This window comes from Leptonotus elevatus, chromosome 13 (assembly GCF_054856555.1).
Source record: "Leptonotus elevatus isolate MCC_2025b chromosome 13, RoL_Lele_1.0, whole genome shotgun sequence".
In the NCBI taxonomy this organism is placed as follows: Eukaryota; Metazoa; Chordata; class Actinopteri; order Syngnathiformes; family Syngnathidae; genus Leptonotus; species Leptonotus elevatus.
The window spans coordinates 18336720-18355198 of NC_141251.1; the positions used below are offsets into that span (position 1 = coordinate 18336720).

At 39.3% G+C, this 18479-nt stretch overlaps 1 protein-coding gene across 1 annotated transcript; it reads left to right on the forward strand.

The window, feature by feature from the left end:
- The first annotated feature begins 1410 nt into the window (after nucleotides 1-1410).
- Nucleotides 1411-17922, forward strand: sfrp5 (secreted frizzled-related protein 5). The gene is made up of 3 exons (XM_086093819.1): nucleotides 1411-2222; nucleotides 12368-12445; nucleotides 16577-17922. Exons 1-3 carry the CDS (start codon nucleotides 1664-1666, stop codon nucleotides 16903-16905), a joined length of 966 nt encoding a protein of 321 aa, XP_085949945.1. The 5' UTR covers nucleotides 1411-1663; the 3' UTR covers nucleotides 16906-17922.
- The last annotated feature ends 557 nt before the right edge of the window (nucleotides 17923-18479 follow it).

Genomic DNA, 18479 nt, shown 5'->3' on the forward strand with positions numbered 1-18479 from the left:
ACACAATTTTCCTATAGTGCAAGTAGCATAAAAAATGTCTTACATTACATTTAGCTTGATTCAGGTAAGAGCAAATGCCTTTTATTATTTTTCTGCACCAGTGTCAAAAGGCCATGTGCCCCGGCACCGATAGCCCCCTCAGTCTTCTTTCATGAAGGACTACATAAATCAGTGAACAATTACTGTTATTATCAAAATGTAAATAAAAAAATGGCTCCAAATAATTACTTGATTATTAAAATACTCGTCAGTTTGATAATCGATTACTTGTCGAATAATCGATTAACTTTGGCAACTCTAGTTCTGTTAATGATACTTTAGGCAATATGACAAAAGTCAAATGAGAAGCGGATTGATAATAAAACCCATTTCGCACTGCACTCACTCAATGTGACAGTCGTGTGGCAAGGCGAAATGATCAGTTGCCAGCGTGCCCAGAAGTGCTGACATAATTAACCACCTACCAGGAAGTAAAAAGAGAGATTTAGATGCCACCTCAACAAGATGTTAATGTCATTGTTGCAAAAGAAAGCCCAGACTTTGCTCATTTTAAAAAGAAGGAGGAGGACACGAGCATCAGAGAAAAACTAATGGCTTGGCAGGAACTTGGAGAGTTTAATCATGCACTTGTAAATAAATATGCCAAAATAACACTCATTTCCTCCGCCAGCTTCTTTCCAATCGAAGGCGCTTGTCTGACGTCATGACAGGCGCCTTGCCGTTGTGGCAGAAGTCCTCCTTTATGCTCTACCCTGCTTAATACATGCTAGTTAAGTGTATGATCAAATAAATGGCAGTGAATAGAGTGTGAAATCATACAAAAGACATGTGCCCAAAAAAATTCAAATGCTGACAACAGAGTTATGGGAAGTCTTGCCACTTGCCAAAAAAAAAAAGTATCTGCATACAAAAAGTGCTAAATACACTTGCTAGTGCATTTAGCTTCATTGGTGTGTGCATATGAGAGGCCTTCAATGCCAGACTCCTGAGCGCTGATGAAGTGAGCAGATTTGTTATGTGCGCAGCGACATGCCACAGTGTGCAAGCCTCTGACAAAAACATAGCATGACAGCAGGAATGGTGCAGATGTATGACAGACCTACTCAAACTAAGAGGTTGAAAGTGTGTGTAATGAATGCCCTTATTGGAGGAATGCATTTCAAAACAGAAACACAACTGGGGCATCTTGCAAAGGGTTTGTTCTCACTCTTGTTTTAGAGGAGGGGTTTGCTTGTGGACCAGGGTCAGGAGGGCCGTTCCCAAAACCAGTGGGGACCTCCTCCTGTTCTGTGATTGGTTGGGCTGGGTGTGAGTGAGACCTGGGGAGGCCAGTGAGAAGGTGAGTGGACTGCAAGGCTGCTTGGGGTGGGGGCTGGCCGCCTAAGGACTTAAAGCCTTGGGACTCTTCATTAGAAGCACAGAGTGATACTGAGAGAACAGAGTGACGGTTGCACCAGGAGAACTTATCAAGGAAGCTGCGTGCGCTCACCCTCCCTTGACTTGTTAACTGTCACACACACTCACACTGACAGAGAGGTGCATCTGTGTGCTTGTAAGGCTGACTCTCTAGCAGCGGAGAAGGAATTCAAACTTTTTGGATTAATTTCTGGACACTGTGGATACAAACTTCCTGAGTTGTTGGTCAAAGCTCAGAAAGAAAGGTATGGCACAGGGACAAAATAGCTCCAGGTTGGCATTACCCCATCGCCCCTTCCATATGGCACTGGGCCTGTGGCTGCTCTCCCTCCTCCACCTCCTCCTCAGCGTGTCGGCCGCAGACGAGTACGACTACTACAGCTGGCAGGCGGACAACTTCCACAACGGCCGCTTCTACACCAAGCAGCCGCAGTGCGTGGACATCCCGGCCGACCTGCGGCTGTGCCACAACGTGGGCTACAAGAAGATGAGGCTGCCCAACCTGCTGGACCACGAGACCATGCCCGAGGTCAAGCAGCAGGCGGGCAGCTGGGTGCCCCTCCTGGCCAAGCGCTGCCACGCCGACACCCAGGTCTTCCTGTGCTCGCTGTTCGCGCCCGTCTGCCTGGACCGGCCCATCTACCCGTGCCGGTCGCTGTGCGAGGCCGTGAGGGACAGCTGCGCTCCAGTCATGGAGACCTACGGCTTCCCCTGGCCGGAGATGCTGACCTGCGATAAGTTCCCCATTGACAACGACCTCTGCATCCCCATGCAGTTCACCGCCAACCATGCAACCCAGCCGCCAGGTACACAAACGTCAAAAGTACAATTGATGCGTTTACTCACAACAGTTAGAAAAGTGAGAAAAGTTGATCTCAAGCATTTTGAAGAATGTGCATTTTAACCCTTCACCAGGTCCACTCTAAAAATAGATTGGTTAAAAAAACCTACTAAAAAAAGCTCATATTGGCTTGATTAACCAAGAGATTGGTCAGACATTGACCATTCCGGGTGGTTACAGTCATACCAATTTTATTGGTTAGCCAAACAACCAATGAAATTGGTAACAATAGAAAGTAAGTCTACATAGAGCACTTGGAAATATATTTATTGTATCAATTTATTGTATTCTAAATGTATTCATTAATTATTACAATACAGTGTTTAAAAATGGAAATGTGTGTCTAGATAGATCACTAGACATGACCAGCTAGCTCATTGGCCTAGTGGTAGAGTGTCTACCCTGAGACTTAGTGGTTGTGGGTTCAATCCCTCATTCCAAAGACTATAAAAATGGGACCCATTTGCCTGCCTGCCTGACACTCAGCAATATGATTTGGAATTGGGAGGGTTGATCACCAAATGATTCCTGAGCTGTTGCTCACTGCTCAGAGGATGGGTCAAATGCAGAAAATGAATTTCACCCCGCTTAGTTGTGACAATCCATGGTAGCCTACCTTTGTCAGTCTCTAACACAAATTAACCAATATCTTGGTCAGAATCAGTTGGCCCAATCACCAATATATATTGGTTGAAAACTCCTACCACTCCAGAGTGGTTGTTTTAACCAAATGATCTGTCGGACACATAACTACCGGCTAGATTGGTCAAAATTTTTTTGGTCAATTTGACCAATCTGTTTTTAGGGTGTAGAACAACTTAAGTGGACATTAAAAATTGACTGCATACCTCAGTATGGTACTTCAGCAGCAATAGAATGAATAAATAATGGTTATTAATAAAGGAATTGCTCAACTTTAATGGTATGAGGGAAAAGTGACAAAATTAAGTATATTTGTGATAAGTTTTGGCAGTGACTCAAATCTTGTCTAACGTTGCTGCTTCAGTTTTAATGTTTTGGATTCACATCACTTCTTGTTGTAATGAAATATTTAAAAAAAATGTTTTTAATGTATTTACTCAAAATTACAGAAAGTCAGAATTTGGGTCAGATGAGGAACTTTGTATTAATTTTCTAATAACATTCCATCTAAAACTTTGAAAATGTGCATTATTGTTGTTGAGTCTACATAAAGGTGTAAAATCAGTAAACAACAGCACATTAGTAAATGTAGAATTTGTGCCTTGTAAAGATATTTTTCTTTGTGGAATATAGCATGAGCTAAAGAAGAAACATTCTACGTTTTGAGTAAATGTGGATTTTTCACTCAAAATTCGCAGCCTCCCGCCCCTCCAATATTTATTTTAATATTTATTTTGACAAATGTGCATAAATCTTCAGTAAAAGTTGACCTGCAAAACTATTCTATGTTTCTTATTACGCCAAGGAGACAAAAACCTCTTAACTGTTATTCCCAAAACTTTGTAGAGAGATGGAGGAAACGGTTACATTTGGTTGGAAATATGGATTATAAATCATAACACAGAATAGATACATGAGTTTGTTTACAAAGATCTTCAATTTGATGCTGATCCAAATCAAGATTGTTTGGCCTCGGAGAAGGTCAAAGCTCTACTTGTAGCTTTCATTGTTGAATTTTGCATAATTTTTTTTTAACGTAAAGTACTTACTGTTATATCATTCTTAATTTTTTATAGTTTACAGTAGTAATATAAATAAGCATAATTTCTGAAAATGCAATGCTTTGGCTTCCTGCTCTCCATTGATGACAGATGACATTTTAAGTGAGAGAAAATCCAGAGGAGGTCAGTGAGAAAGACAGGAGCGGGGAAAGGTTACAAGGACAGCGTTCTTACGTAAAAGTGTTCAAGACGGACTCCCCACGATCACTACATGCCTCAGGCCGGGACTGAGACAGACTGAGACGTGGGGCCGCAGACTGAAAGACTCCAGCTGCCGGATTGATCAGTGAGTTAAGACGAATGGACTGTTGTGTTGAACAGCTTCACTAAAAAGGTGACACAGCTTTATCAGTCGTCGTCCATCAAGAGGCAATCCATTACGCCAACAGGTGAAGGGATGGAGAGAATGTCGCGCCAATCACAGGATCCCCTCATGTCAACCCATGGTAGAAGACTGTAAAGGTTCTGTTCACACTTGTACTTTGCATTATCTGGGTCGCAATCAGTAGATGAACTATTGATAAACTCCGTTTGGTTTGGCAATTTTTCCCATTTGCCAGTTAGATCTGATCAAAGTTGAATTGTTGTCTTTAAGAATGGAGTAGTGTACCTTTCTGTTGTTACCAGACCATTTTTGGGTCATTAAAAGTTGACCTGATAGAAGGATGTGGCAGTGAGTTCACCCATTTGGTATTGGGTCCTTCAGAACCATTGTGTACCAGTACCAGAATGGCCCCTGCTAGTATCAGCTTGAGCTTTGTGTAATCACAGTGCAGCATGGTACAGAGATTCAGTAATACATCATACGATTTAACATTTTGAGTGCATGTTTGCTCTTTTAAACAGAAGTTAAAAAGAAAAGTGAGGTTGAAGGGTTCTAAACCAACCCAGTCAAATGGATATGCGGTTGTCCGCAACGGCATTTGAATTTGTCAAAAATGAACACTCATGGTAGGCTATGTACTTTTATCTGTAAATTTAAATTGACCTAAAATTGAATCTATATATAAAATAGTTTAATGCTGTGATTGACTCTGGAACCCAAAATGCTCATCAGGCTCAGTAATCTGTTTTCACTATGAAAATATTTAATAACACATACACACATTTCGGTACCCGTGGAATTAGATTTTTTTTTTCAATTCTCTCTCTCTCTCTCTCTCTCTCTCTCTCTCTCTCTCTCTATATATATATATATATGTATATATATATATATATATATAAGGGGTGATTTTTTTTTTATACATATACCTGTATAAATATATATATTTTTCTCACTGCATTTCAATGGGTCAATTACATGTGGATTTTTGCTATTTGTGAGCCGGCCCGGTCCCTCTCCCTGCAAATAATGGAATCGGGGTCCACTATATTTTCACTATATTCTCTCAGAATAACAATCAATTGGACATAAAAAAAAATCATAAATTGATTATTATGCAGATCACTAGTAAAAACATTTCCATGTCCACGCCTTTATCATACCTACATTAAATGGGGGTTTTAATTATCCCATGTATCAACATTCCTTGGAAATTGGTGAAGGATTTTCTTGTAAGAAAAAAATTGATAAAGTCTCCTGAAAGAGGTAATAAATCTAACAGAGAAAAAACCCTTTGAGAAAGAGGAAACTAAACATACAATGGAGTGTGTGTAGCGGGCTACTTGGGCAGCCTGTTGACAATAGTGATGAGTGCTGAGAGGGGGAGTGAAGGAGCTGATGGGAGTCTGTCAACAGTGAAGGAGTTGGGGAGTTGGGGAGTCCCCCCCCCTCCTCTTTGTTTCAGTCCACTGTGCCGTTGTCGGACCGGCAGCCAGCAGGCCAATTAGCAGTGTTGGTGGGGGGGCAATTACTGCACTCCCAGTAATTAGTCGACAAGATGGGATAAGGGAAACATGGGAATTAGAGCGATTGTCCGGGCGAAGAGACTGAGAGTAAAAGAGAGGTCGAGGAGGAAGCGGAAGAGGAGGAAAAAGTGTTTTAAATAAGGACACACTCATGGCAAATGTTTCATTGTTCTCATTCCATTTATTGACTTCAAGTGCCTATTAGCATCTCCTTTCTGCTTTATGCTAAATTAGTGCACCTCCATTATGTTGATTCTATTTAAACGAACAAAAGCCTCTGTTTAAAGTTCATGAGATTTTCACACAGCTGTAAAATTAGCTTTTACGCTACGCTCAGGGATTCAGCAAATGAGAGCCAGTAATGCCAAAACGTCATTTTTAGTCCTGTCAATCAACTGTGTGTGACTTATCTTGGCTTTTAATCAAAAGTGTTCACAGCCAAGTGACAGCAATCCCACATAATAACAGTGGGAAAAGATTTTGCGGTGAATTTATGCAGCGCTGACTTATTCCATTAGGGGAAAATGGTCACGCTGTTTTTATAGGATGGGAATCAACTATGTGACATGATGTCTTTGAGGCTGTTGTAAGCCATTCTTATAACACAGAGGAACCTTTTTCTACCACGTTCCCCAAAAACAAAACAAGCCAGGACTTTTACTTGAATAACAATCAGAGGTGCAGTGCTCTATTACTGGGAGGAGGCAGTGCAAATATGTGCAAAGATCATATCGACCACAAAATTGGCTTGTATGGTTAAACAACTATAGTACATACTGTATATTAGCATCACAATTATTTGATGTGTGTGTGTGTGTGTGTGTGTGTGTGTGTGCGTGTGTTTGGAACAGATTGAATCCATATCACTTTCTGCCCGAAGGCTCAGGGGACACTTTGAGAAGAAACACAAATTCTTAGATGAGCATGTGAGACCATCCCCAGGACACACACACACGTCAAGACGGTAAAAGGATCTCATCTAAGATTTTTTCTCACCAAATTGTTCTCAGAAAGAAAAATAAAGTGGGACGTCAAGAGTGGTTCCATCCTCATAGCGAATCATAGTCTTACCACTCACCAGACACTTCATTAGGTACACTTCCCCACAATCTAATAGCATCCAATACAAGAGTTGTAGCAAACATTCTGCCTTCACCAGATAATGCTCACTTCTGACCGACAGTTAAGGAGTTATCTCTTAAATGAACACAATCAAGTACAAAACAACAATCTTTTTAATTTTTATTTTTAACAACAATCATAAGTACTTCTTCATAACCACTTCCTGGAGTTCTTCTTCTTCCTTCTAAAAGCTACTGAATGTAGAATATTCCATTTCAAATCGCTACTGACACCTGCTGACCAAAAATGAAACTGCACATACCGTTCTTCACATACACACCACGCATATTATGTCACATCCGCAGACAGGGCGCAGGAAATTCTAACCCAATCCAGTCTGAAAACTATTGGCCAGAGGTTTGCAGGAGTAGCCCTTGTGAACAGCTAAGGTGTTAATCTACTAATTAGAAGGCATTTCAGTCATAAATGGTCAAATAAAAAGCTTATTGTAAAGTTATTTTTGGAAAAAAAGTGACATATTACAACTTTAAATACACCTCTTTGTGGTTTAAACAGTGCTACTGCCCCTAGTGGTCCGCCAGCATATGACACAACATCAAGTCAAATTCGGCACTATTGCATTATGGCTACATTTGACTGAAAACAAAACAGATGCTGTCCGAGAGGTATTCATTTAACGATGTGTTTATTATTGTGGTTGCAGTTGCTTACAGTGTTGAGCAGCTGCAGTGCATCATACTGACAGATTTCAATGATCACTGTTGCAGCTCTATATTTTGGATACATACAAAATCATAATAAATAATCATAATTATGTATACAACATATGTCAATTGCAAGTTTGAGGAAGGCAAATTTAAGATTATTAAATAAATTTTTAGGATTGCTTAGATTGGCAGTGTGCCTGCTGCTGAATACAGAAGACAAGCCATTTGTTATTTGTGACCTGACTAGTCTCAACATGACATTCTGATTAATATTCCATTTGTGGAATATGAGTTAAGTAGCAAAATCCAGCCATTTTTGTCTACCTGCCGTCGACTGAAGATTACATCATTGTTGCTTAGGTCTCAGGTAACAACCAATCACAGAACAGCTTCAGAAAACAGGCTGTGATTGGTCTTTGCCTGAGCAACTGTGATGTCATCTTCAGTCGACAGCAAGTGGCAAAATGGCTGCCCCTGAGCTGGATAAAAACGGCTGGATTTTGCTTCATAACTCATATTCCACAAATGTAATATTAATCAGAATGTCATGTTTAGACTAGTGAAGTCACATACAACATTATTGTCAAGAAATGTTTAAGGTTGACTTCTAATTTAAATTGAGAGAGATATTGCCTTAATATTTTATAATGTAAAAAAAATGTCACATAAAAGTATTCATGGTGTGGTTCAACATCAGCTATTCAACAGGTACTGTATAAGTTCTGCTTGAATACATAACTGTGCTGCAGAGTAATGACAGTGCACACATTGTCCAGTCAAACCTGGTGTCAAAGGTGTCAAAGATATTGTCTGCCCTGTCAGTGATGTGGCGAGTATAAATTACAACCGTGCTGGAGTAAGACTGTCAGTTCCCTGGCAGCACAATGGACGCTACTCATGTGGCCCTGGCCGCAGCGCTTTGAATGGGAAAATGTGATCCAACGCGCCATCCTTGGAAAACCACCTTTTGAAAATGTATTTTCTCTCTCTGTATAGAATTCCTGCAGATGCAAGAAGCGTGCTGCGTTTTAGGGGCCTTCCCCCGGGGGCCTACATTGGAGTCCCTTCCACCCCCCGTTCTGTCTGTTTGCATGCTACATTTAAGCAGATGTTAGGCCTTCCAACTTAAATCACACACTGCGTTACAGCTCCGTTTTTATGTCATAAGCATTGCTGCTCATAACTTGAAGAGTCCCAATGAGGTAGTGCGCCACAAATATTTTCAATGGATCAGAAAAGATCATGTGAGGCTCAGGCTCAAGGGGATGAGGTAAAAGGCATGTCAAGGGATTCTATGACAACGTTTTGAGATCTGCTCATCTTTTGTTTGAGCTTCAGTGAGGAAGGTCAATGGAAGTGCATGTTATATACTATTTCTGTTATGTTTTGATAACAAATAAGAGGCTTAGATGATGCAGTAGAAGATGAGGTATGTTTAGCCGATTAATCATGGCTCGGCTTGCGAATGTGATATGCCCAAACTCAGAAAACAGAACGTAGTTGTAAAAAAAAATGTGACTTGACCTTAGCTTTAAGAAATGAATAGAAAATAAATAGAATGAATATAAATGAGAGAGAGATACCTTTTAAATAACACATAGTGGGCAGTCCATTATTGCACTTTTATTTATTTATTTATTTAATTATCTTGGCTGTGCATCTGCATGTTCAAGTAATTGTAATCTATCAGCTTTCATGAAACAACGATAGAAGTTTGGACTTAAACCACAACTGCGCTAAACTTATCATGACGGCTATTTTGTGGAACCAATCAAACTTGCAATCAATCTACAAAATGACAAACATTGAGTGCATCCACTTTAGTATTTAGTAGTATAACTGATGCCAAGTAAATCTATAGTTGTAAATAAAATAAAAGGATTATTATGGAGATATGCAGCATAGTAAGAATCACAAGACCGCGGTGAGACCACATCTCAGTTTACTGGAACGCTATTCATCATTAGAAGTTCCGTCCCATTATAATGCATTATGTAGGGAAGTCATTTACAACATGTGGTATGACTCCACAGTTAAATCCATCTGAGAGACAGCTTCTGTTTTGGTTAGCAACAAGTTCAAATGCAATTAACTCTTTAATCATCATAGGTGTCAAACTCTGGTCCTCGAGGGCCGCAGTCCTGCATGTTTTGGAGGTTTCCTTCTTCCAACACAAGTTGATTCCATTCAGCAGGATCATTATCAGGCTTATGCAGAGTTTGCTGATGAGCTGATCATATATCAGCTGTGTTGGAGAAGGGAAACATTCAAAACCTGCAGGACTCCGGCCTTTGAGGACCAGAGTTAGACACCTATGCTTTAATGGGTGACAGTGTCTACATCAGTGGCGATTGCTCCAAGACTGCAAGGGAAGCTCAGCTTTCTAAATGTCCTTCCCTCTAAAAAAAAATAAAGTGAGGACACTTTTATTTATTTAATTACACAGTCTGACACTGCTTCGTAGAGTGGGTTTTCCACTGCGCAAAACTGGATGGTCATTGGATAAATGCTGGGCTTTTTCCCGCCCATCGGACGCTCATTCTGCTACTGTGTGATGATTGGATGATCTGTCTGTGCCGTAAAAGAAAAAGAAAAAAAAGAGAGAGCTTCCCCTCATCTGAATGACCAGCAAGCGCCATTAGTCTACATGTATAACAGCTAATACCTGTTATTTTCTTTGGATAAAAAAAATAGAGGCATCTACTGTATTTGAGTGAGGTGTTTATTTGTCTTTTTGTTTGTTAAGTGAATGCCAGACAACTTGTGAAAACTTGTTTGTTAGAGACTGCTCTTCGGTCATGGTGAGTATCTAACCATGTCTGTTGTCTGATTCCCAGTTTTCAACCAAAATAAACACCATCCATTGCTATGCATGGGAATAGTTATGCACATGACAAGTCTAGGTTGTCCATAACTGATGACAAACTGCATGGAACGGGCACACAAATCACTGGCACGCACATGAATGCACAGCACAACTGACATGATGCCTCAGACAGACGCCACATTGGAGGCATCCAAACGTTTCTATTCCATCCAAACTCTTTAACTGACACAAGTGGGCTTCCCGCCAACACGCCAACCTCAAGGGAACTCTGAATTACTGCAGAGCCAGAATGAGATGTAACTGCTTCATTCCAAACAGACACAAGTTGACTTTCTTGATTTGTGTGTGTATGTGTGAGTTTCCATGCTTTTTTTTTTTTGCCCATCGCCATCATTAGTTATAATCAGTGGTGACTGGATTTCTCTTTCATTTAGCTCTTTTCGTATTTTAGATTTAACACACCATACGGCAAGACCTCCTTGTTCGCCGTGCCTCTCAATCGACCAATGAAGGGCAGTTTGCAACGGCGGACTCCAACCCAAGATACGCTTAGGACCGCCCCCTCATTAGAATAATATTTCATCCTGGCAGAGCGTTTTTATTTATTTATTGATATTTAATGATATTTATATATATATATATATTTTTTTTCAACTTTTATTTTTATTTTTGGAATCTCGTATTTTCATTTTTTTTTACTTGTATATATATATATATATATATATATATATATATATATATATATATATATATATATATATATATATATATATATATAGTTATTTTTATTTCCATTTCTATTTATTTTTTGTAATTAATTTTTTTATTTTTTTTGAATTATTTTTTTTCTATTCATTTTTATTTCTACTTTTAGTCATTCATTTATTTAGTCTTTTATTTATTTGTAATTTTGGCAGCTTTTTTTGTCCTCCATATTTTTGAGGTATCTGGAGAAGTGTCATGTAAATTCCAGTACCACTTTGGTGGGGATTCAATTTTGGACTGTTTTGCTTGCTAAGTGGTTTGGACCCCAACAATTATTTTCTAATGTGGACAATTAGAGACCAGCATCCTAAGCCCCCATAAGACCTAGTGGTTCTTTTCACACAGGGAGGGGCTGGGTGGGGGAGAAAGTGGCAGTTAGTCGATTCAAGCCTCCCTCCAATGTAATGGTTAGGGGTTCTCCTCGCCGCGACCCGAGCAGCGAGGCATGCTACACTTTGACCCCTCTCATTATCTGGCCAGACACTGAGGTTTGCGCTGGGGTGATAACCTTTGAACTGTGACTTTTAACCCCACTATGCTAGCTTGGTGTGTGTTTACATGTGCGTCTGTAAACGTGTGACAGGAAGACTTGGACGTGGAGAAAAGGGAAATATGCGGGATATTACAGTGGGGATTTCAAAAGAAAGAACTCATTAAAGATTCGTTAGTAGTTGTAACATAACTGGAAATATAAAAGTATCTCCTCCTTTGTTGGTACTTGGTAATTACAGTCAATCAAATTAAAAAAAAAGCTGTGAGATTAAATGTAAAAATGTTTGAATGTTTGAACTAAGTAACTTAATTTGTTGTTTTAGGCCACTTGTTGTTTCACAGTATGCATGTTGAGCTTCTGCTGCACAATGTTTACCTTCAAGACCACACCTTGGCCACCAAAATATGCACAGTCCCAAATTAAACCCCTTTTCTGCAGCGTCATTTCAGAGCAAACATCCTTCAGTCTGCTGGAGTGTGTAAGGCTTGCACAGCAAATCGCTTTTGACAGAGAAGGAGGGGGGGGGGGGGGGGGCGTTGCTCCGAAGGGCTCAGGGCCTAATGATTTCTTACAGACGCAGCCTTTAGATTTGAGCTATTTTGACCTTCAGAGTGCCTAATGAAATGTGTAATTGTGCTCTCTGGAATAGTCATTAACGCATCGCTTTTCATTCTTTTCCCTCAGTGTCAAAGGTGTGTCCCCCGTGTGACAATGAGCTGAAAGCAGACAACATCATGGAGCACTACTGTGCCAGCGACTTTGGTAAGTAATAGCAACAGACCTCAGCCATAGTGCCACCGTTAACAAAAGTGGAAGAAAAATGCTTATTTTTGTCTTCTGTATTCAGAAGCAGGCACACTGCCAAAAAAGAGAGAGAGAAGCAGGGCCTTTATTGTCTTTGTGGTGCTAATAACATGTCAGTAAAACACAGCACAAGTCAAACATATGGAGCAAGCGTTACTCAACAGTCATAATCATAAAAAACAAAAGTTAAAAAAAAAGAAGTGGGTTTGTGAATGGATTGTCTTATGTGTCTTATATATTACCTATATGTATTATCTTGCCAGACATGATAAGATAAGAGATAAGATAAGATGATAAACTTTAATAGTCCCACATTGTGGAAATTCACATCATTTCAACAGTAATAGTGGTCACAAAATGAAACCGTAGATTTTGCCCTAATTTCAAGGTTATATGTGATCTGTTATGTTATTCAGAAGCTATGTTTAAAATTGAGAATTGGTTAATGGTCATCGATGGACTGATGGCATACATTTACAAACAAAACTTAAAGGATAAATATATGTATTGTTTTAATTGTTTTTAAGATATGTTTTCCATTTTATTCCATTATTTGTTAATCCAAATACTGTTAAACACATATTTCGTTACGTGAGGCGCAGAATTTTGACCCAAAAGCACCCAAGACACAGTAGTTGAAAAACAGGTCTTCAAAGACAAAAATAAAAAGTAACAACAGAGAGCAGGGATGGATTCAGATGGCCGTGAAGAAAACACTTGACGAATAAACTTTGACACACTGACAACTGTATCACTGAGCAACTGCAGCTATAGTGCAATGCACAGTCCTATATGACAGGATAAAAGCCAACATGACAAACTAAGGTTGACCATGGCCCATAAAGACAATATAAGAAGGGCTACTACAGGACATTAGCAACTGAAAACATCATAAGGGACAAATACAGGGCCATATATGACAAAATAAGGGTGACTAATACAGGACCACAGCAACTACATAGCTACTGATAAGGCACAAATACAGGACCATAGCAACTGAGAGCATCACAAGGGCCCAATCCAAAACACAATAACAAGATATTTAAGGAATTTAAAAAAAATCATCAATAAGGTGTTTTAAACTATGGTTGGCTTAAACACAAATATCCAAAACAGTCTACTGTTAAAGCAACTATAAACACACCAGAAGTTGAGTTTATACTTCAATTTGAAGCAATTGTGTTTCAACTAACTTTCTTACTAACTGATGTATCAATGAAAGTCGCCAAGGCTCACTCATAGCACCATTTTCCAAACTTTTATCACTGCATTTACATATTCACTGTAATGACCTACACATGAAGCCAACGAATAATAAATCCATTATTCCGCCTCACTGAGGTTTATAGTTGTTGATGCACAGCAGTAGATTTCATACTTGATCTCTGCTTTTGCAGCCCCTAGTCCAAGCGTCTTAGCACTATACTTAAAATTGAGGCTCATAAATGATCAAACTTTTTGAAGGACAATCTGTAATTAGAATGTGAGCGGATCAGCGATGAAAACCACATTTTCACAAGGCTATTTGAATAAGTTCCCCAGTATGTCATCTGGCAACAGCGCACGCACCTATAAAATGGTAATAAGAGCCATCACACTGTAAATCATATTTGTACACATCCAAACAAGCACCACAAAGTGCGTCTTCGTCATGACTCTATCCACTCTAATAAAAATGGTTTGGCTGATTGAAAGCAGTGCTACAAATCACTGTCCAACTGAAGATCAGAAAGCATCGCAGGGATTCTTCTTGGCCATTTAAATGAAACATGAGCAAGACATTCCTCTGGCTATTCATGTTTGACAAATGAGGCGAGAATTCCACGAGTACATGCAGCGAGATGAAGGCAAGGATGATTCTGTGATGCTATTGTAATAGCTGATTGTGGTTTGATCTCGCACATGATCAATATTGCTCTTGTGTGCCTTGAAGTCATGTCAAGTCTGGTTCATGTTACAATTTTCTCATCTGATATCTTTCTCCACATTCTTTGCTGAAAAAAAAGTACTGGCACCAAAAGAGTTCCTCTCCCATCTATTTCAACCAATTTGTCATATATACCGCATTTAGTTGTCACTGCTGGTGGGAATTAAACAGTCATATCGCATAATTGATCATTTGTCCCTTACAAAGACTAAAAACAGGGCACAGCTTATCACTAGGATGCACTAGGATGCAAACTCCATTACATCATAATTGTACTCAATTTGGAAATTTTCACTTAGGGGTGTGCTCACTTTTGTTGACAGGTGCTTAGCTATTAAAGGCTGTACTATATTCTGCATGTTATATATGCTGTACATTACTTTTCATTATGTCAAAGTATCATTTAAGTGTTGTCAACTGAAAAGATGTAGTTAAATATCTAAATGTGAGGGATGTGCTCACTTTTGTGAGATACTGTACACCTGAATGTATTCTTTCATACATACCGAGACACTCAGACTTGTAGGCACGCAAACGATGGGAGTCAGACTGCGCATATGAGGCCACACAAGCACACACATTCCACCTCGTAACACGCTATCTCCTCACATGCAGTGCGCACATATCAGGAAATGTTTATGGAACAGTAGACAGGCAGACGAGGAGTGAAATGGCCGTCTTCCAAGCAATCCTCAGTGATGCCTCTCAACGACCCCCGAGCCTGTGCCTCTGCCCGGCCCGTGATTAATTTCAGCTGTCAGACTGCGAGCCCAGAGGATTCCTGTCTGGAGTGGTTGGCAGCTTCATTTTGGTCTCTCTTAAGTAGGGCTCTGCACTTCTAAACATCAGTCAGTACCAGTCAGTACTTCATTAGATCGATAGAGCCAAGTCTCCTCGGTCCGACCTGTGCATTCTTAGCGCAAGCATTTTTCCATCAAAAGGCATAACTGTAAGCATAAAAAGATAAACTTACAATAAATCTAGATCAGATTTGAAAAGATTAGGCCCTAAAAGGGAATTGTAGATGGAAAAACTATGCAAAGAGACCAGTCAAATATAATACTCTCCTGCAAACAAGCAACATACAATATTTCAGTTTTAGTCAGTGGAACACTTGCAATGCAAAACTGCTCCAAATCCTCCCTTGTACAAAGGCTCTCAAAAACCTCCTTCCGATTTTCTTCTTCCAGTTCGTAGCACATTTACCCACTGATTTTTTTTATTTTTATCCTCTAATGAGTGGTATGGAACTGGTTTTCATTGTGGGCCAACGTTGCCCTCAGAGAATCTGTCATAACTGCACTTGACATTACATTCTGTTATTTAAACAGTGCGACCAGAGTATTCCACTCTACTTTTCAAACTCTAACCTGCATACAAATGTCACCAAAACGTAACCCAAATTCTTCATGCTTTGGCCTTCAACATGCAAAAACATAGTTGGGTGCTGATAGACACTGGCATAGCATATTAAAATGTGAAGAGAGTAGAATTTTTATTTGTAGTAACATTTACATAAATATAATGGATCCCCCACTTTACATGACGTATATTGTCTTGTTAAAGGGGAAGTCACCCCCTGCCAAAAAAATAAATAAAAAATAAATGACAATATGTTCTATGCAGCCCCACTGGTCTAAATATGGCATTCTTGTTAATATTGCATTAGCGGAATGAGTTAAGCAGCAAAATCCAGCTGTTTTTTATCCACGTCAGGCGCTGTGATTAGTTAAAAACCAGAAAACCAGAAAACAGGTAAGCTGTGATTGGTCGTTGCCTGAGCTCTGAGCAACATTGATGTCATCTTCAGTTGACAGCAAGTGGCAAAATGGCTAAGATGGATAACAATGGCTGGATTTTGCTTCAAAACTCATATTCCACAAATGTAATTTTAGTCAGAATGTCATGTTTAGTGAGGTCACATATAACATATTACTGTCAAGAAATGTTTAAATTTGACTTCCCCTTTAATTTGATAACATGTCTAAATATAGAATGCGTGCTAAAATGCTATACTATTAGCTTGACAGCAGGTGAAAGCACAGCAACTCTTCGATAGCAAGGTAACACTGGTCTTAGTTACGCTAGCGATGATTTTGATTTCGTGCACAACTGTCCAACTGCGATCACCAAAATGTGATCTCCATGTTATTTTTCCCCAGTCCTCAAGATGAAAATCAAGGAGGTGAAAAAGGAGAAAGGCGACAAGAAGCTGATTGCAGCCCAGAAGAAGAAGAAAGTGCTGAAGCAGGGCGTGCTGCGGAAAAAGGACCTGAAAAAGCTGGTCTTGTATATCAAGAACGGGGCCAACTGCCCGTGCTCGCAGCTCGACAGCCTGGGCACCAACTTCCTCATTATGGGCCGCAAAGTGGACCAGCAACTGCTTCTCATGTCCATCCACAAATGGGACAAGAAGAGCAAGGAGCTCAAGTTCGCCATCAAGTACATGAAGTCCCATCAGTGTCCGACCTACCACACCGTCTTCCAATGACCAACTTGCCGTCCCGCCCGCAGAGTCCAACACAACTCCACATGCTCTTGATTTACTTCTCCATAATCCACCCTTGATTCCACAACCCCAGAAAATGTGGTCCAAATAATGTTTATAGTGGGGTAAAGCTTTTATTTCCCCAATGTTAACATAAAATGGGAATGGAGTTACATATTTTTTTGTTTTGTTTTTTGTGGCAAGTAATTCAGGAGGCTCTTCTCATGACAATTGATTAGGATTTTGCGCAAAAAGTAATGCACTGCAATCATTATTATTATTATTATTATTATTATTATTATTATTATTATTATTATTATTATTATTATTATTATTATTATTATTATTATTATTACAGTTATAGATTTTCACCAAGCATAGTTAAAGTGTTTTGTTGTTGTTGCCAGTACCGTTTTGTGTGATGCATTGCTGCGGGGTTTTACATTGATTTAAGTGCATTTTTGTGCTCCTTCTTACTTAGTCATCATGAGAACACGCCAATTCGAGTCAATCACATGTACAATATCTGACAGCAGTTTATGCAATTAGACAGTAGACATGGAAATAGGAGCCGGGATATTCTGAATTCCAGCTGAAATCATGTTTGGTTATGTAATGCCTATCGAGAGAATGAGGGAGTTTGTTGCTTCTTTTTTTTTTAATTGAAGAGGAGTGATTTGCTAAATGTGGACTGTGCCTCACAAAGCTAGCAAGAAGAAATATAGACAGCCCACATTGATGATTTGAATTATGTGTGAATTAGGCCATGCATAGATGATTAGGAAAGCATTACTCCCCAATGGGGATTAAGACGAGGGACGGAGTAAGATGACGCGCTGAGAGATAAAGTGACTGGAGGATCCTGCCATTGACTATGTGGCCTGAAAGATGGAAACTTCCACCTTTATGAAATGGAAGAAAGAAAAGAAAGTTCCTTAGAAGAAGCCAAGTAAAGAGACTCTGGACAGAGCCAACTATGTCACTGGTATTCATTGTTCTTTTATTTTTTATTTTTTATTTTTTTTTAATTTTTTTTTGGGGGGGGGGGGGGGATTTTTTCCTCAAATGTTTTTTGTACTTCAAGTGTTTCAATTTTTTGTGGTATGATAGCAAAATTTATACACATATTACAAACAAACATAGTGTCTAAATTTACTGTTCTTGTCACAATAAAACATTCAATTTAACCATGCCAATATATTTTTTTAATCAATTAACCTGTAAGTAGTTCTGTTACTGAAATACACCTTTGTTTTGCAAAATGTAAATGAATAAAGTATATTTGAAATTTTTTAAAGAACATGTACTGTTAATGTGGTGTTTTTATTTCACTGATAATTCGGGTTTTGTGCTTCTAGATGATCTCATAAAATGAAACTTCAGATCAGCCAATATATGAAGGATTAAGTCAATATCAATAATACGGTTTCTTTGGCTTTTCTGTGTTGAGTGGCTGAAAATGTAAGTGTTGAACTTGAATTTATTACAAAAACATAGTAGCACAAATACACAAGTGATGATTGCTGCTCAGTTAATATGGCAAAAGCAACAATAAGACAAACAGCAAAGTCAGTTGT

What these genes read in the sequence shown, in the direction of transcription:
- sfrp5 (XM_086093819.1), top strand. Translation starts at nt 1,664, where the DNA reads ATGGCACAGGGACAAAATAGCTCCAGGTTGGCATTACCCCATCGCCCC. An exon ending in CCATGCAACCCAGCCGCCAG is followed by an intron (nt 2,223 to 12,367) that starts GTACACAAACGT and finishes CTTTTCCCTCAG; the next exon opens with TGTCAAAGGTGTGTCCCCCG. An exon ending in CTACTGTGCCAGCGACTTTG is followed by an intron (nt 12,446 to 16,576) that starts GTAAGTAATAGC and finishes ATTTTTCCCCAG; the next exon opens with TCCTCAAGATGAAAATCAAG.